At 52.8% G+C, this 25,055-nt stretch overlaps 1 protein-coding gene across 1 annotated transcript; it reads right to left on the minus strand.

Annotated features, from left to right (window-relative positions):
* Positions 1 to 3,657: 3,657 nt before the first annotated feature.
* On the minus strand, positions 3,658 to 4,913 carry GSX1 (GS homeobox 1). The gene is made up of 2 exons (XM_081548114.1): positions 4,499 to 4,913; positions 3,658 to 4,046 (listed from the first exon to the last, which is right to left on the minus strand). Exons 1-2 carry the CDS (start codon positions 4,911 to 4,913, stop codon positions 3,658 to 3,660), a joined length of 804 nt encoding a protein of 267 aa, XP_081404240.1.
* Between the last annotated feature and the right edge of the window lie 20,142 nt (positions 4,914 to 25,055).

The following is a 25,055-nucleotide window of genomic DNA, read 5'->3' on the forward strand; positions in this document are numbered from 1 at the left end:
CACAGCAAGGTTAGTCAACATTTATTGAAACTTGGCAGACCTCGTCCTTGTATTTTAGGTGAATTCAGTCCTGTAACAGTGCATGATAACCCTGCAAAGAAAATCCCCGCTTACCGGTGAAAAAAACTGAGGCTTAGGAAGAACCAGTGGCTTGCCCAAGATCACCCAAGTGACCGGTTGCAAAGTCGATCACTTGGATTCTGGGGTCCAGACTCCTAGTCACTAAATCTCAGAGAAAAGGAAAGTGCTGTCCCCAAAATAAACCAGGGGTCTGTATGTGGATTACTCACACTCGATGATAGTTTCCAGGAAATTTCATCCTGATAACTCAGTTTGATTTTAATTTCACAATTTGCCTTGCTATCCCAAATTACAGCTCAAAATAGAGTGGCTTCCCAAGTAAGAAGCTCCGTGTCCCTAGGCGGGAGGTGCCTTGGCGCCCCAACCCAGGCAACAGAGTCGGTCTGGACCGAGGCCGACAGAGACCTCAGGGTGAGGAGGGTTGGACACTAAAGCGTGTTGGACTCAGAAGCCGGTAGCCGCCCCCTCTCGCCGTCGCAGCCCTGTCTGCGCTCACGCTCGCTGCGCCCCTGACGCTGCCTTGGTCACCGCTGGCACCGCCACAGGAGGCTGCATTTATTTCCAGAAAGCGAAAAAGCCGGTTTTCTGGGAGCAGGACGGGGAAATGAAGTCCTGGGTAGAGAAAGCCAAGAGGAAGGAAGGAGCGCTCGCCCTCCCGTGAGAACTGTAGCCGCGTGGACTCGGCGCGGCAGCCCTGGATGGGCGGCTTCTGAGAGCAACGGGGACAGGAGGAGCCCCTACGTGGATCCAACACTGAAGGAGTGGGGGTAGCTTGAGGTGGGCGGCGAAGGGGGGCGGGCGGAGGAGCGATCCAGCCTCTTCAAGGCTCTCCAAGCTCCATTTCCGTCCTTCTCAGCAACGCACCTCCCCACCCCTCCCCATGCCAACCCCATCCCCCAGGCCCCTGGCCCACCCATCTCCTAAATCAGTTCTGGTCCAGGGGTGCACCCTCCCCCCGCCCCATGATCCAGGGAAGGGGCTGGCCCAAGGCGAGCCCTCCGGACCCAGGGTGGGCCGGGGCCTGGGGCCCACCTGCTGCCGGGTCCCAGAGTTTCAAGGCAGACAGACTGGTGGGTTGCCCTGGAGCTAAAGGGATCGAAACTTCACTATCCAAGGCTTAGATCAGCCGGTCAGCCGCGCAGAACTCGGAGAGCGTCAGAGGCATCGGTAGCAACACGTTAGTCGCTATTTTGTTCACGATCTTGCCATAAAGCACCCTGGGTTCGGCTTGTGCTGGCGCCGTGTACCCTTCTGAGAGGGCGGAGAACTGGTCTTCAGTGAGACTGGGGTTCAGACGGATGGGGATACGGGCGGCACGGGGGAGGTGTCAGAAGGCACACGGGACAGACTTTCCTCTGCCTGGGGCACCATCGGGGCGTCGGCTGCAGGAGGGACCTGGAGTGGCCTCTCTGTGGGGAGCCAGATCGCAGCCACCTCTGCTCTAGGAGACATGGAGAGCGAGCCCCGCATGTGCTTTATCTGAAAGGAAAAGCGCGAAGGTTTTAGAAATGACCCGCAAGTGAGCTGAGCACACCAGCGCCTTTCTTGGAAAGGGACGCGTGTGTTTGCTTAAGTACGCGGAGTCCGGCTCTCCCCAGGCTGTGCGTGTGGGGGTGTGTGGTGGAGAGATTTTTGGCAGAAAAAGAAGTGACCTAGGCTTCCAGGACCGGGCGGGGTGGGGGTCTTGGGGGGTGGGGGTGGGGTCTTGAGAATTCGGATCCGCTATTTCCCGTTCGCGATTTCCTGAACAGAAATACCCGGCTCCGGTGGCCACGTGTCGTGCGCGCAGCGTAACCCGCGAACCTCCCGAGTCTCTTCCTCCGAGGAATGCGTAAAACCCTAGCTTATCTCCACAGGAGGGCTGAGGTGTGGATTCTAAGTCGTCTGGGGCTGTGGGGTTGTTAAGAATAGATGAGAACGTAAGGTCTTGGAGCCATCTGCACCGGCTACGCAGGGCCCCTCGCGGGAACCCGGGCACAGGATCCTCTGGGTCCTCCGAAACCGCAGCTTGGGAGCAGGGCCCACGCTAAGGAAATTTGCAAAGCATGAGGACCTTTCCGAGAGGAGGTCGCACCATTTCGCTGGGAATTTGCCCTTAACAAGTAAGACAGATTTTTAAAAAAGATTGAAAACAAGTTATCAATCCGAGCTCAGTTCAGTTCAGTCGCTCAGTCGTGTCCGATTGTTTGCGACCCCACGAACCGCAGAGTGCCAGGCCTCCCTATCCATCACCAACTCCCGGAGTCCACCCAAACCCATGTCCATCGAGTCGATGATGTCATCCAGCCATCTCATCCTCTGTCGTCCCCTTCTCCTCCTGCCCTCAATCCTTCCCAGCTCAGCAGAGGACTAAGTTCACCGACTCCCTGACCTTGGGGATGGCGGTGGGGACAGGCAAACCGACCAGCTGGCCTGGAGGTGGGGCCCAACCCTAGGCAGAATGGGGGCGTTGCAGGGGTCAGGACGAAAGGCACAGGGTGGGCAGAGCCCGTCCTTCCCTTCGGACTGGACTCTCTAATGCAGGGGTGCACCTTGCCGGAACCAGACTGAGACCAGGGAGCGCACTGGCCAGTGGGCGCAGAAGACGGAGTCAGGGGGTGGGGATGCTGAGGGTGTAGAGAGGGGCTGGTGAGCAGCAAGATGAGGGATGGAGCCTGACTCCACCACCCAGCCCCTACCGGCCCCAGTAGGAAGCCCCAACCTGGTTTGGGATCCAGAGCTATGTGGATTTCTAAGAAAAAAAAAGTTTATTTAAAATTTTGTACATAAATAAATAAATAAATATCTTCTGGCATTACAGAGACCTTACAATGACAAGGGCCGGGGCAGGGCTGGGGTCTGGGAGACGAGTGTCCTCAGAGGCAGACAGTGGGACTCTGGGGGAAACGCAGAGCGACTCCAAGACAAAGTGAGCCGGTTTCCCGACAGACAGTTTCTCTCGTGGGAGAAGAGCCATGGGCACAGCAGGGTCGGATGGGGGGCGACAAACGAACGATGAACTTCAAGGGGGCTCTGCGGGGAGGGGAGGAGAAAGGAAAAGAAAAACACGAAAACCCAGCAGTTCCTAAGTGTGTGTGGCGGTTGGGGAAAGTGGATTAATCACCGTAGCAAAGAGGTGGGGAGGGAAAGACCAAAAAAAAAAAAAAAAGGAGGGAGGAGCGAATGGGCACCCTAGAGGTGAAAGGCCGAGCTTGGCCCAGGCTGGAGAAGAGCCGAGGAAGCGAGGAAGCCTGAGCCAGTCCGGAGCTGGCGGGCGAGGAGGCGCCGGCCGCCGGCAAGGCGCTGGGCTGGGCCGGGCCGCTGTGTCGCCTGGCCGAGAAAGATTTGCGCGCTTGCGGTGTGTTCATAGCTGGGAGTCCGCTTTGGATAGCCGCGGGCCGTGGGGTGGGGACACCAAGGTCGGGTCAGCCAAGCTCTTGACGCTTCCCAGGACGGAAGACCCCTACAAAGTCGCGCTACGTCCGTGCGCGACCGCCTTAGGCAGTGGGTGCCTGGGAAACAGTGCCGTGTCCGAGGACCAGTCTTGGAGCCACGGGCGGGGAGTGTCTGGGGTGGGCTCCCTGGGGAAGCGTGTGCCTAGGGAGTGACCGTGAGATCGCGATCATCCTTCCCCGAAGAGGACGGAGACATGGGCATTTCGTCGTCGTCCTCGGAGCATTTAGCGGAGGAGAGCGACGCGCACTTGCAGCCCTGTGGTGCGCCCTCGCCCGCCCCCGCGCCCCCGCCGCCGCCGCCGCCGCCGCGGTGGTTGCTGCCCTTGCCCTCCTTCTTGTGCTTCACCCGGCGGTTCTGGAACCAGATCTTCACCTGCTTCTCCGACAGGTTCAGGTATGTCGCGATCTCGATGCGGCGCAGGCGGGACAGGTACATGTTGGCGGCGAACTCGCGCTCCAGCTCTAGAAGCTGCGTGCTGGTGAACGCCGTACGCATCCTCTTGCTGCTGGGCAGCGGGTTCGAGCTGCTGTCTGGAGGGGTTAGGGCGCAGAGACGCAAGCCATCAGACCTCGGCGCCCTGGGCCCCATCCTCCGGTGGGCGGCCGTCAGAATCCCGGGATTCTGGTCTCTCACCCACCCCTTCGCCCCAACACAATACACGGCAGCTAATCGCGGTCGGCCTCCTCGCCAAGCCTAGGGACCTTGGTACTCCAGGAGTCACGGGGCCCCGTATTCCTTCATGGAGCGTCCTGCGCCCCAGCCCTCGCTCCCTCCTGGAAGTCTCCGCCAGGATCGGGACTTCCTGCCTCGCCCTCCCTGCCGGGGTCCAGTCCCAGCTCTCCAGCAGCACGCCACCCAGAGTGTCCCCCTCAGAGGCCCGACATGATCGCCCCCAGGAGCCCAGAGTCCTCATCCCCTATCCCTGTCTGGCCAACTTTGGTCTGTCCCCTCCCTGTCCCCCCTCCCCCCCCGCGAGGCTTACCCACGGAGATGCAGTGGAACTGCCTGGGGTCAGGGAGCGAGTACGAGGTCTGGTAGAGCGCGGCGGCGGCCGCGGCGGCGGCGGCGGGGCCGTGAGCGACCCCGGGCGACACGGCCGAGTGCTGGCGGCCCAGGGGCGCGTGGCAGTATTGCGAGCCGAAGGGCGGGAAGGACGCCTTGAGCAGGGGCAGCGTGGGCGGCCCGGGGGGCCCATGCAGCTGGGAGGCGGTGACGCAGAGCGGGCACACGCACAGCAGCCCGGCCTTGCGCGCGTGGCAGGCGCCCGGGGAGAGGCCGTGCAGGGCGTGCGGCGGCGGCACCGCGTAGGGGAAGAGCGGCGGCGGGCTGCCCTCCGGCGCCTTCTTCTCGCCGGCCTCGCGCAGCACCAGCGAGTCCACAAGGAAGGAGCGCGGCATGGCCCCGGCGCGCGGCCGCCCCGCCGCCGGCCGGCTCCCGGCGCCCCGCGAACCCCGGGGCTTCCCGCGCGCTCGCCCGGGCCGCGGCCGCGCGCAGCTGCCCGTTCCGGGGAGGCAGCGGCTGGAGGCGCCGCCCAGAGAGCGCGGGGTGCTGGCCAGCACTAGTGGTGCTGAAAGGCGCCGGCGGCGCCGCTTAAATAGGACTATTGCCATGTGATGGGCTACGCCAGGAGCGGCCGGGGCCTCTCAATAGGGTTTTTGTGCCTTTTCTCTTGGCATTCACTCTGCACGCTTCCTCATTATTTCACTTGTTAACTAAATGAACTGCATAATGTACTCTATTCTTGTCAACCCCACCCACGCCGTAACAGGCGCCCTCGCCCCCTCCTCTCCCTTTTGCGGGTTTATTTTCTCATTCTCCTGCGATTTAATATTCTTTTCTTTCTCTTTATTCCTTACTCCCCTTTGGCTTTGCATTGGCAATCGGCCCGTTTATCTTACTGATTTTGCACCCTCGCTTCCACAGATCTCCCCATGGGCGCACACCCCCATGTTCTCTGCCGGATTCGGTCCGGGTCCCCGCTCTGCTATCCTTTCTCCCTTGCCCCCCGCCTTCCCCAAGATCAGGGTGCCTCCACTGGGTTTAATCAGTTCGGTTGTGCACCCCGCGAGCGTCCCTACGGCCAGCCACTATTTCCACCTGTGGAATTCCTTCCCCTCTCCGGGTATGGGAAGCAGAAGGAGCAGGGCTCCTGCAGGGGTGGCGTCGCTGGGCAGAGAGAAGGGCTCGGTATTTGCTATCCAGCACTAGCCGCATCGCTGTCCCTCTTTTCTCTAAGTTTCTCAAATATTCTTAACTTTGATGCTGCCTGTAACGCTTTAGTCTTTGTTCGAGAGACGATCGTGGCTGTAAAGAGGAAATCAGCCACGGAGAATCGCGGACAGAGATAGGGAATGGGAGGAGAGGCTGGCCGGCAGACCTAGATCTTACACAGCACCAAAAATGGAGAGTGTGGGCGCTCTTTCCGCCGGCCCGCGCCCCAACAGACCCGCGGATGCGCTGGGAAGTCGTTGCCTTCCCCGAAGTTAGCCCTGGAGGAGCAGCGGCTCCAGGGGCAGCTCTGTGCCCAGCTTCTGCTGACTCTGGCCACGCTCTACCAGACTTCCTCTCTCCCCAAGACCTGCTCCTGTCGCCTGCGTCACTCTCTTCTTTCTGGTCACACAATGGTTAAACAACTTCAAACGCCTGGCGTTGTGTACACAGCTTCAGCTTCTAAAATCGTCCTCTGAGCTCCAAGCTACTTCAGGCAGGAGCTTTTCCCATACAATGGGATATTAGCATACATTTTTCTAATGTACAGCCTGAGACTTTTCGAGGAAGACGTTTACTTTCGATATTATTGGAACCGAGTCGCTGCAGTCACCTACTCTGAGCCCTGAAAGGAATTGCGAGAGATGGAGAGGGAAGCTTTCCGGACGGGAAATCAGTGCACGGAAATAAGATGGCCTGAATCGAAGGCTTCGCACGGCTTTTCATCATCCGGGACATCTCTGCAGTAGCAACAGTAACAGATGATAGCTGATCAAAAAGCAAAAAGAGTTTATTTGAGGAGAAATGACAGATTCCATAAAAGAGAGAGGGGCGGTGGGGAAATAACTGGGATGGAGGGCCTGTCCCCTTGCAGGAAGAGTAAGGACTCAGAGCTTCCTTGATGGATCGATGGGCCTGGGGGGCCAGCGGGGTCCCTCAGCTCCAAGGTCTCTTCCCCAAGGCTCCTGCTATGTGGGGGTGGGGGGAAGAGGTGTTGGCGGTCAAGCCAGGGTGCATCAGTGCAGCTTAATGCCAGTTATAATTGCTCCCTGGAAAATTTGGGCTGGCTAGGACCTCGAAGACTGGGCCCCGAGGGGGACTAGAGCCGGAAGAGGGCCTCCCTTCTGGGCAGAGGTGGGTGGGAGAGGTGCAGGGTGCAGGCAGGACCTGGAAGCCTGAAAGGGGCAGCTGGGAGACTGCAAAGGGTCAGTGAGGAGCTCTCTCCAGGGACTGCAGCCCACGCCTGGGGAGGAAGGGGTTAAGAGCCCCTGAATGTGAGCAAGGCCAAAGCTACTGGGAAAGAATATCTGGGGGTGTGTGGGGGGGATAACCAGTTTTTTTTTTCCCTCCAGCCTCTGGACCTTATTGAATGTCATTGAAGAAAGTTTTGAATGCCAGATAAAGAGAGGCGAATTAAAGTGTGTGACAGCAGAGGATAAGCAAACACAAAGAGAACTCTGTCACACTTTGGGGCAGAATCCGTGGGCTTTTTACCAAGTCTCTCCGCTATGATTGAATTAAGTAATAGGAAAACATTTTCTTTCAGTTTAGAGCCATTAGACAAAAACTTCAAAGCGAATAACACTTTTTAATGTGCAGCCCACAATGGATTGGGTTTTGTGCTGAAATGTTTAAATGGTTTGTTGTGCAACTCGGCGCGGGAGAGAGCCCGGCCCAAGCAGAATAGCATCCTTGAGAAGAGTGTTTTCGGGAAGCCTGGAAAGAGCACACACTTAATCCCCCATCCCTGAACTGGGCAGGTTGTGGGCTGGAAAGGGGACTCCCTGCTTTGTGGTCCTGGGCCACCGGCTGCACCCCAGGAGTTGGGTAATGTCAGAAAAAAAAGTTCTGTGACCCCTGAGAAGGCCAGACCCGAGGGCTGGGCAAGAACAGAGGGACACCGGCCTCAGGGAGCTGAGTGCGGCCCAGCAAAGGTGCCCAGCCTGTGTCGTTGTCACCTGGCTTCCGGTCGCTGCCCTTAGAGCCCGGCGGGGATCCGGGGTCACCTGCTCCCTGGGTGCAGGCAGGCGGCTGCGGGGCTTTCTCCTTCCAGGCGCCTCCCTGAGTTTCCTTCAGTAGGGTTGGGCAGGGGTGGGAGGAGGTGGCCAGATTAGCCTGACAGCCTGGGAGAGGGGCCCCGGGGAGCCTCTTGCCTGTGGGCCCTACTCGGCTCCCGAGCAGGTTTTCAAGTGTCCATCAGAGACAGTTCAACATGGAATCATTTCTGCCATGCTGGTCTTTTCTTTTACTTTCAGACTGCCTCCTTTCCTGTTGGTATAGAGAACACACCATCTTTCTCCTGGAAATGTAGTTCTAAGATATTGGCAGCAAAAACTGTACAGATTTTGGGGGTCAGGGGTGGAGTGGGGTGGAGTGGGGCAGGCCCTTGTTACCTTATCTCATTCACAAATTTCTTCGAATGTCATTTTCCTTCTTGGGAAGGCCAATGACCCTGCTTAAAAATACCTCCCCTCTTCTCCAGCACTCCCCACAGTGTTGCTTGCTCTATAAACACCTTGTCACTGTGTCCTTGAGGCATTAGATTTCCTGCTCTCTGCCCCTGCTCCCCCACCACATGTCTGCTCCACCGAGGACTGGCTCTTTGTCTATCTTGTGCATTGCTGTACTATATCCCAACTCAGAACAGTTGTTCCTGGCACAGAGTAGGTGTTCAGCATATATTTCCTGCATAAAAAAAGTTAAGAAAGTGGCTTGACTTGGAGGTGGCATGGGGAAGAAGACATGCTGGTTTGTCTGCTTAGTACCCTGGACACTTAGGAGTGTGGCTGGGGTGACTGACCTGCAGGGACTGCTGACGCTCTCCCAGCCACCACACCCTCCCCAGGGCTCAAACAGGACAGGAACTCCATGTGTTTGTTGAGCAAAAGGCGGATCTGTAGGCAAGATGGCCTTCAGAGAGGCAGGATGGTTCCCTTCCAGGCATCTCTGTTGTTCTGCTCTGAGAAGCTGGATGAACCTTTGGTAGCTCAAGGCTAGGGTTGTCATCTAGGTCCTTCCGTGATATATCAGAGAAAAGACTGGTCAGAAAGAGAGCGATGCAGTGTATGCTCTGGAATTACCAGCAACCGCGTCTGTGCTTTCTGTGGAGGTGGGATTCTCATTGTTACAGGAGAGGCTGCTCCCTTGACTAGGCTGGTGGTGACTCAGACCACTCTGAGAGAGCAGCCTGCTCAGTGGAGCTGAGGACACAGAGGGTGCCGGACCTCCTAGGGAGTGATGAGTGCATGTGGGAGGCAGGAGTGTGTCCATCCACTGCAGGGGTGAGGAGAGGTGCCTGGATCTGGGTGTGGTCAGCGAGTGGAGGCCAGGCCATGAAGGATCACCGTAAGAGCTCTGTACTTGATCCCACGGGGAGAGCATTAAGCAAGGGTAGTAACAGAGTCAGATCTGAACTTGAGACCTAACTGGCAGCAGCAGTAGGTCCTGTTGATGGGGACAGAGAAAAGCCAGGGTGGGATCTAATAGAATCAGCCTACAAATGAATGTTTATCAAACTATCAAATGAATGGAGGGAGGGAAAACACACAAGGAGAAAATTATATCAGTTCAAGTGATGGATAATGACCACCTGGGCAGGGGTGGTGGCAGGAGGGTCGGAAGGGGAAACATTTGAGAGAAAGGAATGGATAAGATCAATTAGGGGTGTGTGGGTGTGTGTGTGTTGGAGAGGAAGGGCATGAGAGAGGGAGTCACACACTGCTTGGTCTCAGGGGGTGGGAGGATGGTGATGCCACAGGCAGAGACAGGGACCACCAGAGCAGGGCCCATTTTTGCTTGTGAAGCTGCAACATGATGTCATATTTGGACGTGTTGCATTTTCATCCGTAACCTCAGTGTCTTCTGCTGATGTCCCATGGTGAAAATGTGAGTCTAAAGCTGAGCAGAGAGATCAGGGATGGAAAGAGAGATTTGGGACTAATGTAGACAAGAAATGGTAGCTTTAGTGTTAGGATGGATGAGCTTGGGGATGGGAAGGTACAGAGAAGAAACAGGATTGTAGATGTATTCCTAGGAATACCCATATTTAAAGAGACAAGCAGAGAAAGGCTCTTTCAAAGTCAGGGAAGTTTTGCATCCATACTAAACCAGAAAATAATCCTGAAGATAGAGCTTCATGCTGGGAATAATGGAGCAGAAAGATGGCAAGAACCAGAGTCTTTGAGGATCCAGGAGCTGCTTTACCTACTTTTTCGTTTGTAAGTGAAAGATATTTATCTTTTTAACTATTATTTGAATTTTTTATTACATGTGGCTGTATTTAATCATAATTAATATGGTCCCTGGGCTGCCCTGGTGGCTCAGAAAGTAAAGGATCTGCCTGCAGTGCAGGAGATGCCGGAGACCTGGGTGCGATCCCTGGGTTTGGAAGATCTCCTGCAGGAGGGCATGGTAACCCACTCCAGTATTCTTGCCTGGGAAATCCATGGACAGAGGAGCCTGGTAGGCTACAGCTCACGGGGTTGCAAAGAGTCAGACACGACTGAGCGACTAAGCACAGCACAATATGGTCCCTAAGCCCTGATCCAGCCAGATAATAAGAATCAAGCCCAAATAAGGAATCAATGGGAATCATGTCAAAGCAGCTATGATGTCCTCCTGTGTTTTTTTTTTTCCCCCAACTAGATTAGACAGCTGTCAGGGCAGGGATAAAGACTTACTTATATAGGTATCACCAACCTTTGTCACAGTACATGGCATGTTAGGTATGTTGTTCAGTTCAGTTGCTCAGTCGTGTCCAACTCTTTGTGACCCCATGGACTGCAGCACACCAGGCCTCCCTGTCCATCATCAACTCCTGGAGTTTACTCAAACTCATGTCCATGGAGTCAGTGATGCCATCCAACCATCTCATCCTCTGTCGTCCCCTCTCCTCCTGCTGATATGTTGAGTAAATGTTTAATGTGGGTGCTAATGGTCATGGTCATAAAGGGGCTGTCCTTTCTTTGCCCCTGTTGAATGCACCACAGGTAGTGCTAGTGGTAAAGAACCCACCTGCCAATGCAAGAGATGCAAGAAACTCAGGTTCCCTGAGTCAAGAAGATCCCCTGGAGAGGGGCATGGCAACCCACTCCAGCATCCTTGCCTGGAGAATCCCATGGACAGAGGAGCCTGGGGGGCTATGGTCTGTGGGGGTCCCAAAGAGCCAGACACGACTGAACGATGGAGCTGCATCTTGATGAGTGCTGCAAGGTTTCAGAAGCTCTCAGAGCTTTAGCTTTCTTATAATAAAATGAGAATGATCCTTCCTTGTAAGGATTAAAGATGATGCACGTGTATCCTGAATGCTATCAGGTTTTCTGGCTAGTGGGTGCAGGTGAAGGCAATTCATACCAAGAATCAGAGCTTCTCGGCTTCCCCGGTGGCTCAGTGGTGAAGAATCCACCTACCAATGCAAGGGACACCGGTTCAATCCCTGGCCCAGTAAGATTCCACGTGCTGCAGAACAACTAAGCCTGTGCTCCCTAAATATTGAGCCTGTGCCCTAGAGTCCATGCACCACAACAAGAGAAGCCACAGCAATGAGAAGCCTACACGCCACAACTAGAGAGTAGCCCCTGCTTACCGCAACTAGAGAAAAGCCCATGAAGCAATGAAGAGCCTGCACAGCCAAAAGATAAATAAATAAAATTGTTAAAAAGTAATGCAATCCTGTGTTAAAAAAAAAAAAGTATCACCGGTTCCATTTGAATCTTGTGGGGCCTCTGGCCTCCCTCTCCCATATGATTTTTCTGGATGGCCTTTGAGGGTTGCCTTACCAGTGCCCACAGGACAGTCTGTTAGCTGGCACCTACCCTGACGCCCACCACGCACTGTTTTCTTTCCAGAGCGACAGGCTGCAGGAGTGTACAGTGAGGCCCTCTCTCGGCATGGATTGTCCAGTCTGAGTAACTCACCCTAAACCTTTTCCTTTTCTCTTCCACCTTGACATTGATGGAAGCAAAGATGATTTTTGCAGGATGAGGGTATTCTCCTACTCAGGAACCTGGAGGGTGAATGTGGCGCCTCTTACTGAGGACTTCAATAGGAAGTGTTTGTAGATTTAAAGAAAACATGGAGGGTTTGCAACAAGCAGAACCAGTCTCACCTCAAACAGTTTTCTATGGATGAGTGAACTCCTTACCTTTAAGCACAGCCTTTAGAATAAATCCCTGTTTCCCCCTTATGGATGACAGTGACTCTGGAGTCACGAGGCTGGACTGGCCTGTGGCCTGAAGTGAGATTCCCAGCAGGATACTTGGTTTTGGGACCTCACAGTATCAGTGTTTCCTGCTCTGTCTGTCTTCCTTTCTCTGCCAATGGGAGCTCCCGGCTCAATGATCAGCCAGGTGGCAGCATAAAGCAATAAACCCGGCAACGGTGGATCTCTCCTTTGACTGCTCAGGTGTCTCCACACCCTCTCCTCTTCCCCCATTTTCACCAGAGCAAACCCAGGACACATCTCCCCCAAGCCTTTGAAAGCCTTTGGCTCAGAAACAGCAGGATAGCAAAGATAAGCCACTGGAAGGGAAAGAGCCAAGGGCTTGTTTACAGCTGGTGTGACATTCTGTGGTGTATCATGCAGAGTAGATCAACTGAGAAGGTCTGGGGGCTTCTGTGACCATCACCCCAGACCCCACTCCCGACTAACACTGCCAAGCTCTTGTTTTGTTCAACAAAGTACTTGGCCCGCGGTTTCTCAGAGGCACAGTGAGCAGGTGATGGATGCTGACTGTGCATTCATTACATTTTGGAAGAGAGGAAGGGGCTGGAGGACGGCAGGGGTACCTGGAGACCTTGAGTCTTGCAGGAGCTGCTCTGGACTTTTCATAGCGATGTCCTTACCCCTGACAAGGAGCTGGGTATTTCTACCCCAGTCCACCAGTGGGTTCTGGAGCCCTGCGGTCTTGCAGTCACATAGGATTCTCAAGGATATGGTGCTCACCATTTGGCTAGTGTTCCTCATCCTCCAGGATCTTAATTCTTTATATATATACGATATTTAGAAGTTGATGTTGTAAGAGAGAAAGAGGGAACCTCAAGAGCTCAGACTCTAAAAAGGCGAGAGGGAGTGGAATTCTGTACAAGTGGAGGCATTGTGTTTAGGAGCAGAGGAAAGGCAGTGGATGTAGGGAGAGACAGGGGTCTGCTGAAAGAGATGGTCATGGGAAGATGAGGTCTTTTTTTAAATTCAATTCACTTATTTGGCTTCACTGGGTCTTGGTTGTGGCACACAGGAACTTCAGTCTTCGTCTTGGCCTGTGGCTTGATCCCCTGACCTGGGTCCCCGGCATTGGGAGTACAAAGTCTTAGCCCCTGGACCACCAGGGAAGTTCCAGAACTCTGGCTCTTAATTCCCACAGAGAACTTTGCATCTGTCATTGCTACTTGAGTAAGTGTAACTGTACAGACCTCTGTGTCATTTTGGAGCACCAGGCTAATGCCTTGTTAAAAAAGGAAGAAAATTAAAGTTAGACTCCACAGAGAATTGTTGACGCATGGATCTGCTCCAGGTGGGCCCTGGACCTCGGAGAGAAGTCCTGTTTCTAGCTAACAATGTAGAGTTTGTGAACAAACTGAATCCCTAAGAAGAGTCACTTTCTTTTCTTTCTCTAGCTGTTAAGTGGAGGCCAATATCAAGGGGCAGTTACTACCAGCAAGAGCCTTAGAGCTAAGGCTAGCTGGTTCTCTTCTGGGATAGCAAGAAGATACCACTTCTTCTTTTTAAAAAAGTATTTATTTGTCAGATCTTACTTGCAGCAGATTCAGGCTTGGGTCTGTCTGACTCCATCGCCTGGTTCCATTCACTCTGTGTGCCAGCCTCACACAGCACAAAGTGAGGTTTGCCAGTGTAGTCCCAGTGAGTTTTACTTCTGGAAGCATTCAGAGAAGAGTTCTTGTGGCCTGGGGCCAGGAGGAAGCGTATCTCTGAGGAGGGGAGGCTTGACTTTTTCCTTCAGGAAGGACAGGACTTGGACTGAAAGTAAAAGTGTTAGTCACTCAGTCATATCCTACTCTTTACGACCCCATGGACTGTAGCCTGCCAGGCTCCTCTGTCCCTGGGATTTCCCAAGCAAGAACACTGGAGTGGGTTGCCATGCCCTCCTCCAGATCTTCCCAACCTGGGGATCAAATCTGGGTCTCCTGCATGGCAGACAGGTTTCTTTACCATGTGAGCCACCAGGGAAGCTGTCAAGACTTAGATGCATGGGCTGCAAATGGATGGATGAGATGGGGAAGAGAGAGGAGCTGGAAAGGACAGTATAAGAAGATGCATAAGAGTATATGTTGGGGACATAATGAATTTATGAGGCTAGAGGGACAGTTGAGGGAGAGCTTGTTGAGGGGCCTGGTGTGTAAAGAGTGTTGGGCTTCAGAGTAAGACTGGTCTTACGGTTGGTGGTAGGAATACCAAATTGTCATTCCATGTCTGTCATTACCTTCTTGTTCCCACTGACTTGTTTTTCTTTTCTTTTCTTAAATTTATTTGGCTGTGCTGAGTCTTAGTTGTGACATGTGGGATCTAGTTCCCTGACCAGGGATCGAACCCGGGCCCCCTGCATTGGAAGCTTGGAGTCTTAACCAGTGGGCCACTGGGGAAGTCCCCCCTCTGACTTGGTTTGCAACCCGGATAATTCCTGGGGAGAGGAGTAGCTGATTGTTTCTCTAAGCTGGGAAGGAGGAGATGGCTCCCAGTCCAGTCCTTGCTGTTGCCTGCCTCTGAAGGCAGGGAGAGGGTGTCTTCCCGGCGCTGGCCGGTGCAGGACCAGCGGAAGACAGGCGTTAGCATAAAGTGAAGAGTGAGAGTGCCGGCCGGACTCACATTAGCAGACAATATTGCTTTGATTGCAGACAACACACATGAATTGAATTGATAAAGGAATCTTCCCATCAAAGCCGGAAATGAGTGGAAATTAACTTTAACAAAGTAAGTGACTGTGATCGAGACAGATAGAAGAAACCCAACTGCATACTTTGTACGTGTCAGAGACGTCGAGCCGCAGAGCATTCAGGCCCATCAGCGTGCGGGCATGATTAATAAACACTTACCCGGACATTCATCTGACAGGCGACTGACAAAGCCCCACAATGATGGAGAGAAGGGGCATTGCCTCTTGATAGATGCATCTGAAATGCTCATTTACTCCTTTTTGATGGATTCAAATGTCCAGGTACTCTCTCTCCATAGAAATTGATTCTGAAATGGGGCTGGGTTAAAAATAAGGGCTAGAGATGTAACTGCGTTGACATGGCAGAAAATGTATTCCTCCTAGACATCCGTGCATAGACGGACACATGCTGAAGTTAACCAAGGTTTGCGAGATGCTGGGGGTGGAGAAGGCTGCTTATTTTTTAAGTGTGAAGTGGGATAGATGGACACAAAAATCTACCTGAGAGTCTGTAAATAATGTTGGAGGCTATGAACCAAACACTAGCCTTTTTCTTTCTTGTCCGAAACAGTTTAAAAATTATCTATTGGGGAAAAGATCTCAAAGAATAGGTTTACGTTTAGACTTACTAAGATTTGCACCAGATCTGAATTTTCCATTGGAGGAGGCATGGATGTGGCCATGGACAAATGATGAATGTGATCCCCAGAGGCAGGAAGCTCATTCATTCAGGCCCCCATCCGCCCTCCCCAGATAACAAGGCAGGTTTGGGTTTGCTAGGTTGAGTTTACAACACTGGCGCCACTGTCCCTTTGGGTGCAAAGCCCAGGCCAGCAGGCTCCTGGCATTCCACCTGCAATTCTGTGTCTGCTCAGGCAGACTCCTGGAGGACTGTGTGTCGTGGCCCAGCCATGGGGGTCTTGTTTGTTTGAGGTGTGATGTTGCAACAGGTACTGTAAGGTACAAGATTCCCTGGGAGACAGAGTATGTCTCCATCACACTCCAGACTCTTTAAGACAAGAAAAGTCCAGTTTGGGGGCCCTATGTAGGGCAGTTTTATTTATCCAAACAATACCATTCCCAGACCCAGATGCCATGAATCACCTCATGAATCTTCCTGTAAAGTACAGGAGGTGCCCTTAGAGTCCTAAGATTCTGTTTCAGAGAATGTCTACCAGGGCACACAAGGAGAATTCAAGGCCCCTGCCAGCCCTGCTCAGTCCCCACTGGGGCTGAACAGACTGTCATGAGCAAGACAGTCTTCCTTAGGCCTCCATCTCTGAGTGGCTCAGATGGTAAAGAATCTGCCTGCAGTGCAGGAGACGTGGGCTCTACCCTGGGTCAGGATCCCCTGGAGAAGGGCATGGCAACCCACTCCAGTATCCCTGCCTGGAGAATCCCATGGACAGAGGAGCCTGGCGGGCTACAGTTTATGGGGTCACAAAGAGTCTGACATGACTCTGTAACTAACACTTTCACTCTTCTGAAAGAGGCAAAGGACCTGGATAACTTAAGGAATGCTCTCCAGGGTTCTGAGGGGTGGCACTGGGCCCCTTAGGAATTCTCCCAAAGGACAAAAAAAGAATCTGACAAACAATGGTTTAAACACATAGGATGTTATTTTTTTCATGAAAACAACGTGTGGAGAAGCTATGCCATTACGCACTTAGGGAATCTAGGCTTTTCTTATCTTTCCTCCCCAGCATTTGTGGTCTGTTGTCTTTCATGTTCACGTTTGCCCCTTGTGGCAGGCAGGAGGCTATGCTCCGCACCTCATCACGTTCCAGGCAGTGGGGAGAAGAAGGAGACAGACAAAGAGGGGCCATGGGCTTCTCGTCAGGAACCAAAGCTTCCTGGGAGCTCCACCTGGATTTCTGTGACGTGCCATCCTTCCTGGAGGGAGCAGGGAACAGGGGCGGGGTGAGGATCAGGTCAGGCAGTCACTCATGTCCGTGACGGGTACTGAGACTGCACGAGGGAGAAGGAGGAGGCGCCTCTGATTCAGAGACTGTGGTCGGGTGTCACAGTCTGCGTGGGCTTAGACAGCACGCATTTATTTTCTCACATCCTGGAAGCTGGAAGTCCGAGGTCGGGGTGCCAGCAGGGTGAGGTTCTTTTCTTGGTGAGGGTCCTCTTTCTGGTTTGCAGACAGCTGTCTTCTCATTGTGTCCTCAGATGGTGTCAAGCAGAAGGAGAGAGAAAGCAGGTTCTCTCCTGTCGCTCAGTCGTGTCCGGCTCTTTGCAACCCCATGGACTATACAGTCCAGGGAATTCTCCAGGCCAGAATCCTGGAATGGGTTGCCATGCCCTCCCCCAGGGGATCTTCCCAACTCAGGGATCAAACCCAGGTCTCCCGCATTGCAGGCAGATTCTTTACCAGCTGAGCCACCAGGGAAGCGCTGTCTCTTCTTACAAGGGTGTTAATCCGACCATGAAGTCTTCATTCTCAGGACCTAACAATGGCCCAGAAGCCCTACCTCCTGATACCATCGCATTAGAGGTTAGGGTTTCAGCATGTGAATTTTGGGGGGACAGAAACATTCAATCCATAGCAGGGGTGGTGAGAATGTTAGAGAGGGTTTTTGTTATTGGAGTATAATTGCTTTACAATGTTATGTGAGTTTCTGCTGTACAACAAGGTGAATCAGCTGTATGTATACATATATCCCCTCCCTCTTGGGTCTCCATCCCACCCGCCCAGGTCCCCAAAGAGCGCTGAGCTGAGCTCGCTGTGTGCATGTAGCATATTCTGTAGGATGGGCTTTTAAGTGAGGTTGACTCGAGATTTGCCACCTGAGGGTTCAGAAACCCTGCAACCTGCCAGGCACACATTTTCTTTTAATGCTTGATAGAACTAGCTTGACTCTCACCCCACCCCGGGAAGTCCAGTGTCCTCCCAAGACTTCTGGGGGTCCCTGCAGCCTGCTTCCACTGAAGCCCTCCTTTCCTCTCTGCAGAATGTCCCCGCAGGCTCCACTCCGTCCTTCCTCCTTTGTTCTCCCTCCTTAGCACTGGGCTCTTACGTGCCGTGGTATTTTCTTTTCCATGCACATCTTTCATTCTTTTCAGTTAACTGGTGTTTACTTTAATCAGCTTCAGGGCTAAGGAATAAAACAGTATTTAGGACAAAATCTTTCTCAGAACGATGAGTCCGCATTTTTAAGAACATTCTCTTAAGGGTGATTTACCTTTTTCCATCTGTAATCTGATTCTCAACGCCTTTTCAGAGCAGAGTCTCCCTTTTTCACCTTGAGATAGTTTTTCTTTTTCTTATGGACTCTGTGAGGCTGACATGTTTGCTTGTGGACTCAATACATCCATGAGCTCTAACTAGTCTCTCCCTTTCCAATAGCCTTTGATATCAGTCATTTCCAAAGGCCCAATAGTCACATTTCATGAAAAGAGAAATAAAGTGGAAAGTTTTTTATCCCCCTGCCACCGCTCAGAAATATGAAAAAGATTTCTATTTTCTTTAGTAACAGCTAAGGACAGAGACTACAGATGAACCTCCCTCCATTAGGCACAATCAATAGAGATTTGGAGGTTTTCCCCCTGGTCTGGTCTTCATTTTGGGAACGAATGTGAGAATGAGGCCCATTTCCTGCAAAGGCCAGAGGACAAAAGGACCTGCTGGTCGCCATCCATGTAACTCCAGGAATGGCCAGGCCTGGAGCTCTGGTTCTGGGCTTCCCATGGCAGGAGGTAATGATGGATGGAGATCCAGTCTGCAGGTCTGAGCTGCCATGAATGAGGCAGGCCTGCTGCGCTTGCCCAGGGCTGGGCTTTCTCAGCAGTCGCTTTACAGCTTGCTGGAAAGCCCTGCGCTGTTTCTGTGATGAGCAGGACAGCCTGTCAGGTGAGACTGGACCAGCGGAGGCTGGAGTGTCAGAGGAAGTAGGCCATCCAGCGTTTGGTAAGCCTCCTGCGTAGAGAGGGGACACAGAACTGCCCCCCTGTCGTGGGGGTCCCTCTGAGTCAGCAGGAGACTCCTCTGGGGCAGCTGGAAATGCAGTCCTGAATGCCGCCATCGCCATGTCCTCCCGTGTACCCCCAGCTTCCGCAGAGCCCCTCAAAAGGGGTAACTTGAGGTGAGAAGGGGGAGGCTACCCTGGGGGAGGGGAGGAGGTGGTTTAAAAGCCCCTCTCTAGGCTAAAGCACTGAAGTCCTCTGGGTCAGCCTGCAGGGAGATGCCCTTCAGCCTGAGGGGCCATAAAGAGGCAGACGCTTCTCCCAAGGATGCTTGGGTGGACAAACGGCAGACGCGTGCCGGCCCCAGAGGACGCCGCAAGGACGCAGCTCTGCCCAGGGCTCAGGCACTCCTGTAAACAGAGCATCTCCAAGACTTCCTTAGGACAGAATTTCGTATTCCGGAAGGGCTTCCTTGGGCTCTCACTTACCTTGAGTGTCTGGGGCACCCGTGTGGCCCCAAGACCTGACGATAACAATGCTTCCAACAAGCACAGTAATGATGGCTGATTCCACCGACCCAAGAGGAGAACAAAGGAGGAGGCCACGTGCACAGCAAAGCAGCTTCTCATCTACCTGAACAGCAAAGGTGCAGAAATGCACAAGTGATGGACCCGCCGGGCTTGCTGCGTCCGATCCCTTTGTCTGTTCCTCCAGCTTCCTTGATGGCTTCTAAACCCCCCAGCCCCTCACGTCTCCAGCCCCATGAGGCAAGACTATGCCAGCCCCGAGTGTCCTTGCAGAGGGGACTGAGGGGCAGGGACAGAAGTCCAGTCCTGGAGACAAGGAGGAAGGGCAGAGAGTCGGGCTGGGAAGGGGACGGGAAGAGCACTTGGCAGCCTGTGCACATGCCCACAGGCCTCTTTGCACCCTTGCTGCCACCTTGTTGGCACTAAAAGGAGAAGGGGCATGAGGCGGGAAGGATGCAGCTGAGCCGGTGGCCGTGGCTCAGTCTCGGTGGCTGTGACTCAGTGAGACCAGACTGCCCCGAGGTGGTGGGAAGAGGGAGTGTGCTCATGAGATCTGCCATTGGCAGGGCTCTGTGCCTGGCTGCCACCCTGCATCGTCACCTATGTGCCTCCAAATAGCCCCACCAGCTAAGCCATGGGCTCTGCTCTGGAGATGAGGAAACCGAGGCTCAGAGATATTGTCCAGGCTCCCACGTGAGTGGCTGGGAAAACATAGCTGTACCTGTCCTGTGGGGTTCTGGGCTCTTTCTCTGGCTCCGGGGGGAGGTGGGGGTGCACTGCCAGCCCCCCACCTGCCCACACCAGCTCCCTCCTCAGAGCCCCTCACCAGCAGCTGCAAGAGCTGAGCCCTGACCCACTTAACAGGCTTCCCTGTAGGCTCGGGGTGGCAGGGCCAAGCCCCTCCATGCACCGGGCTGGACTCCAAGCCGATGGCTTGGCACTCATGGGACTCCAGGCCTGCTCTCAGCCCTGTCCCACCATGGGGCTTCTCCTCTTCTCCAGAAAAGTAACAGTGGTGTGAAGATGCTGCACCTAGAGAGATCGCTGGGCTCTGGAAGGGAGATGGCTTACTGCCCCAGCTGTGGAGGGTGGTTTGTCTCTAAAACCAAAAAGAGACACAGCGTGGCCAGACCATCCATGTTTCTCATGGGACGCTTTGGTTTCCAGTCCTGCTGTGAAGTGCATATCCTTAGAAGGGTGAGTGCACTCCCCTCCTTCCCTCTCTCACACCCTCACACACACGCACGTGTGCACACGCGGCTCTGTTTTCAAAGGGCATTCCTTTCTGCCTGGGATGCAGTTCTACTCCCGGCAAGGCAGGAACTCTGTCCTAAAGAGTGAGCAGGCCTAGGAGGGCAGGGAGGGAGAGGAGAGATGTCGACCACAGGGCCTTGGTTCCTCCCTCCTGGCTCCAGGGCTCACGGGTTACAGAGGAAGCCGCAAAACCAGCACCAGTTACCACAGATGCCACGTGCTGTTGGGGACTGGTTTGAGTTGGTTCACGGACTGGGAGAGGTGGACCCTGCATGTGGTGGAGCCCAAGACCTGCAAGGGTCAGGAGACACCAAGGCTGGGAGAAAAAAGGCCTTGGAGAGCCTTTTTTGGAGAGCAGGAGATGTTGGCAGACGTGGTGAGAACCAGTGCTAACATCGTGGGCCAAACCGGAACACTCTGGTGTTTTCTGGAAAGCTGTTTGCCAGGTCACAAGGAGGTCAGGGCCTGCCTTGCGATCTTCTCCCTGCTCTTGGCTCACCCCCAGCAACTTGCTTTGGGAACAGACCTAGGAAATGTTTCCCTGGTCCATGAACATCCCTCAGCATCAAGTCAGAGATTCCCTGAGAGGGTAAGTGGTCAAACACATTGGCTCAATAGACAGATGTTTGAATCCCAGCTATGCCACCTGCTGGTTGTGGGACCAGGCAAGTCAATTAAACTCTAGCCTCCTCAGTTTTATCACTGATAAAATGGGTTCCTCATTGGTTCGTGGTTTGGAGTCGGTTGCAGAGTCGAGCGTGAACAGACCCTCTACATTATTTGTTGATGGACAAAATAAGATGATGCAGTGAGGGGCATGTTGTAAATGATAAATGTCCAGCAATGATAATTGGCATTAACATTATCACCTGTAGGACTGCAGATCTCAAGGCAGGTAGGCCACCTGAGCCCATACTCACAGCCACTGGGGGCAGAGTGCGCCATCCTCAGTCCTTGGCCACATGCGTGCTCAGTTGCTAAGTCATGTTCAACTCTTTGTGACTCCATGGACTGTAGCCCGCCAGGCTCCTCTGTCCATAGAATTCTCTGGGCAAGAATACTGGAGTGGGTTTGCCATTTCCTTCTCCAGGGGATCTTCCCGACCCAGGGATCGAACCTGCATTTCTTATGCCTCTTGCATTGGCAGGTGGGTTCTTTACCACTGAAGCTACCTGGGCTTCCCAATCTGGCCATGTGGCCACAGTATAGAGCTTTAGTCCAGATAATCGGGAGATACTTTTCAACTTTGATGACTTGTTTGAAGTGTGCCTGGCCAGGAACCCACATCCACCAAGAGTCAGCTTCCCCCTCCCCTCCCCCCACTCCCTGCCTGTGCATGAGGGTACACAGGAGGGCACACAGTCTTGAATCCTTTATCTCTTGAAACTTGGCAGCCCCCCAGCATCTGCATTTGCTCCCTCACAGAGGCAGGAAGAAAGGCCAACATCTGCTCTCCATACCTTTTCTGCTGGCCTTGGTGCTTCCTGGCCCTTGTGGGTCTCCGGCTCCGTCGCAACAACAAAGCCAAGTTGTTTTTCTCCTGTAGCTAAAAGAATAGAAGCCCATTTTCTCCCCTCACTGTTGCATAGACAGCCTCGAGCCTCGGAGGTTCTGTCGAACAATCATTTCGTGTCCTGGGGAGGCTTCATCTTTTGGAACTGACGTGCCTGGAGCCCTCACACAGCTCCCAACATGAAACAGAAAGCTGTCAGTTGCCCTGAGGGCATCCCACCTCCAGCCTGGGGTCTCTGTTTCACCTCCAAGTGACCCAAGTCCCCACCCCATCCTCAGATGGCCTTTGGCTGGAGACAGATGCAGTTTGGGGATTGGCAGGGCCATTCTAGCCCTCTGTCATGCCAGCCTCCTCTGCCTGGTCCATCTTCCTCTGGAGGCAGCCACCAGGTCAGGGCAGTGGCCATGGTCTAGACCAAGCTGGCATCCGAAGGCTCCTTTGTCCCTATTGTGCTGTAAGTTCCTTGTTCAATTCAGAACTCGCTGGCTTCACCCCCTTGGTGTTGTTGCACAGTGAGGAGAATTTGGGAGACGATTCTACGTTGGAAAGCCACCTGCCTAGAATGTTTCAGACTATACATTTCAGAGAACTCACATTTGATATCAACTGGCATTGGTTGGGTGGGTTATTCTAAAGGGTCTTTCCTAGCAGTAGGTAATAATTACCTCCAGACTAGTTCCAGACTGGTCCTGTCTAACAAAACTTAAAATCAGGGGTTTCCCTGGAGGTCCAGTGGTTAAGAATCTGCCTGGCATTGCAGGGGACATGGGTCTGATCCCTGGTGTGGGAAGATCCCAGATGCCATGGGACAGCTAAGCCTGTGAGCCACAGCTACTGAGTCTGAGAGCTGCAACTACTGAAGGCTGTGTGCTCTAGCACCCATGTTCCATGACAAGGAAACCACCGCAATGAGAAGACCGCACACCACAACAAAGTGTAGCTGCCTCTTTCTTTTGTAAATTCTGGCTCTATATTGGTATTTCTGTTTGATGAGTCACTGTCACCATATTTTCCTTTGATTCTTTAAACATGATTTCCCTTAGTTTAATTCTTTACCAGCTAAGCCACAAGGGAAGCCCAAGAATACTGGAGTGGGTAGCCTATCCCTTCTCCAGCGGATCTTCCCGACCCAGGAATTGAACTGGAGTCTCCTGCATGGCAGATGGATTCTTTACCAACTGGGCTATCAGGGAAGCCCCTTATAATAATTACTTTGGAGTCTCTGTGAAGTTTAATATCTGAAATTCCTCAGAGACAGTTTCTAATAACTACTCCCCACCTCCCCACTTCAAAGTATTGATCTCCTTTTCCTGTTTGTGTATTTTGTATTAAGTAATTTTCTGTTGAAAACTAGATATTTCAGATTATGTGTGCATGTGCTCAGTCATTTCAGTTGTGTTCTACTTTTTTCAACTCTATGGACTTGCCCACCAGGCTCCTCTGTCCATGGGATTCTTCAGGCAAGAATACAGAAGTGGGTTGCCATTCCCATCTTCAGGGGATCTTCCCAAACCAGGGACCAAACCCAAGTCTCCTGTGCCTCCTGCATTGCAGGTGGATTCTTTACCACCGAGCTACTGGGGAAGCCCACTTCAGATAATATATTATAGCAACTCTAGATCCAAATTCCACCCATTGCCCCTTTCATATGTTGTTGCTATTACTGGGGTTTGTTTGTTTGTTCACTTGCTTGGTGACTTGACTAATTTCAGAGAGTCTATTTCCCTTGCCATGTGCACCTGCTGATGGTTTTTGTCAGTTTTACTTAAAGTATAGTTTTTATTTTTGATTCTGGCTTCCTAGGGGTCATCTCCACGTCAGTGTAACTTAGTGGTCCACCAATGATTGATCAGAGGTTGTGTTTGAACACCTTAAGGCCGTAAGAATTCCATTTTTTGCTAATAGATCATTATGGAGGTTGGGGAACATACTGAATATTTAGATTATTTACAAATCTTCCCTGGATTTTGCTTTTCATCTGGTCCCTGTGTCTCTCCTCTGTGTTTACACAAGAACTGGTGTTCAGCCAGGGATGTGTAATAGTGAGGGCCCTCTCCGATCTCCCTTGTTCATGTTCAGAACTGCAAACGTGTGCCACTTTCTAGACTGCCCGGGCCATCGAGTCCGTCGTGCTGTCTTCTTGTGTGGAGCTTTCTGTTACATTTCTGGCCAGTCTGACAGTATGTTACTTGCCCCGACCTCAGGCTCTCTGTGATGTTAACCTTTCCCATTTGTTTGGAACTGGAATTGCTACCATTTCTGACAGGGCCCCTGGCATGGGCTTTTTCTGCATTCTGCTCACAGTCAAGTCAGGTCTGTGTACTGGAGAAGGTGCTAGCTGTCATGGCCCACCCTGCCCTGGTCAGACTGCCAACCCAGAGCTGGGGTGGAGGGGAGGCAAGGAGGTGATCGTTGGGATCAGCTCCAGGCTAAAAGGCCAGGGTCCCGGTGTTCTTTCCCAAAGTTCAGCAGTCTTTCTTGAAAAAATATTTTGTGAGTTTTATATGCCTTTGATTGCATCCTGAAATGGTTGTTTTTGACCATTTTGCCTAGTTTTGTCATTCAGTTCAGCTCAGTCGCTCAGTCGTGTCCGACTTTCTGCGACCCCATGAATTGCAGCACGCCAGGCCTCTCTGTCCATCACCAACTCCCGGAGTCTACCCAAACCCATGTTCATCGAGTCGGTGATTCCATCCAACCATCTCATCCTCTGTCATCCCCTTCTCCTCCCGCCCCCAATCCTACCCAGCATTAGGGTCTTTTCCAATGAGTCAACCCTTTGCATGAGGTGGCCAAAGTATTGGAGCTTCAGCTTCAACATCAGACCTTCCAATGAACACCCAGGATTGATCTATTTTAGGATGGATTGATTGGATCTCCTTGCAGTCCAAGGGACTCTCAAGAGTCTTCTCCAACACCACAGTTCAAAAGCATCAATTCTGCGGCGCTCAGCTTTCTTCACCGTCCAACTCTCACATCCATACATGACCACTGGAAAAACCATAGCCTTGACTAGACGGACTTTTGTTGGCAAAGTAATATCTCTGCTTTTAAACATGCTATCTAGGTTGGCCATAACCTTCCTTCCAAGGAGTAAGCGTCTTTTAATTTCATGGCTGCAGTCACCATCAGCAGTGATTCTGGAGCCCAAAAAAGTAAAGTCTGACACTGTTTCCACTGTTTCCCATCTATTTCCCATGGAGTGATGGGACCAGATGCCATGAGCTTAGTTTTCTGAAT

Source organism: Giraffa tippelskirchi, chromosome 12 (assembly GCF_054371585.1).
Source record: "Giraffa tippelskirchi isolate mGirTip1 chromosome 12, T2T-mGirTip1v1.2.pri, whole genome shotgun sequence".
In the NCBI taxonomy this organism is placed as follows: Eukaryota; Metazoa; Chordata; class Mammalia; order Artiodactyla; family Giraffidae; genus Giraffa; species Giraffa tippelskirchi.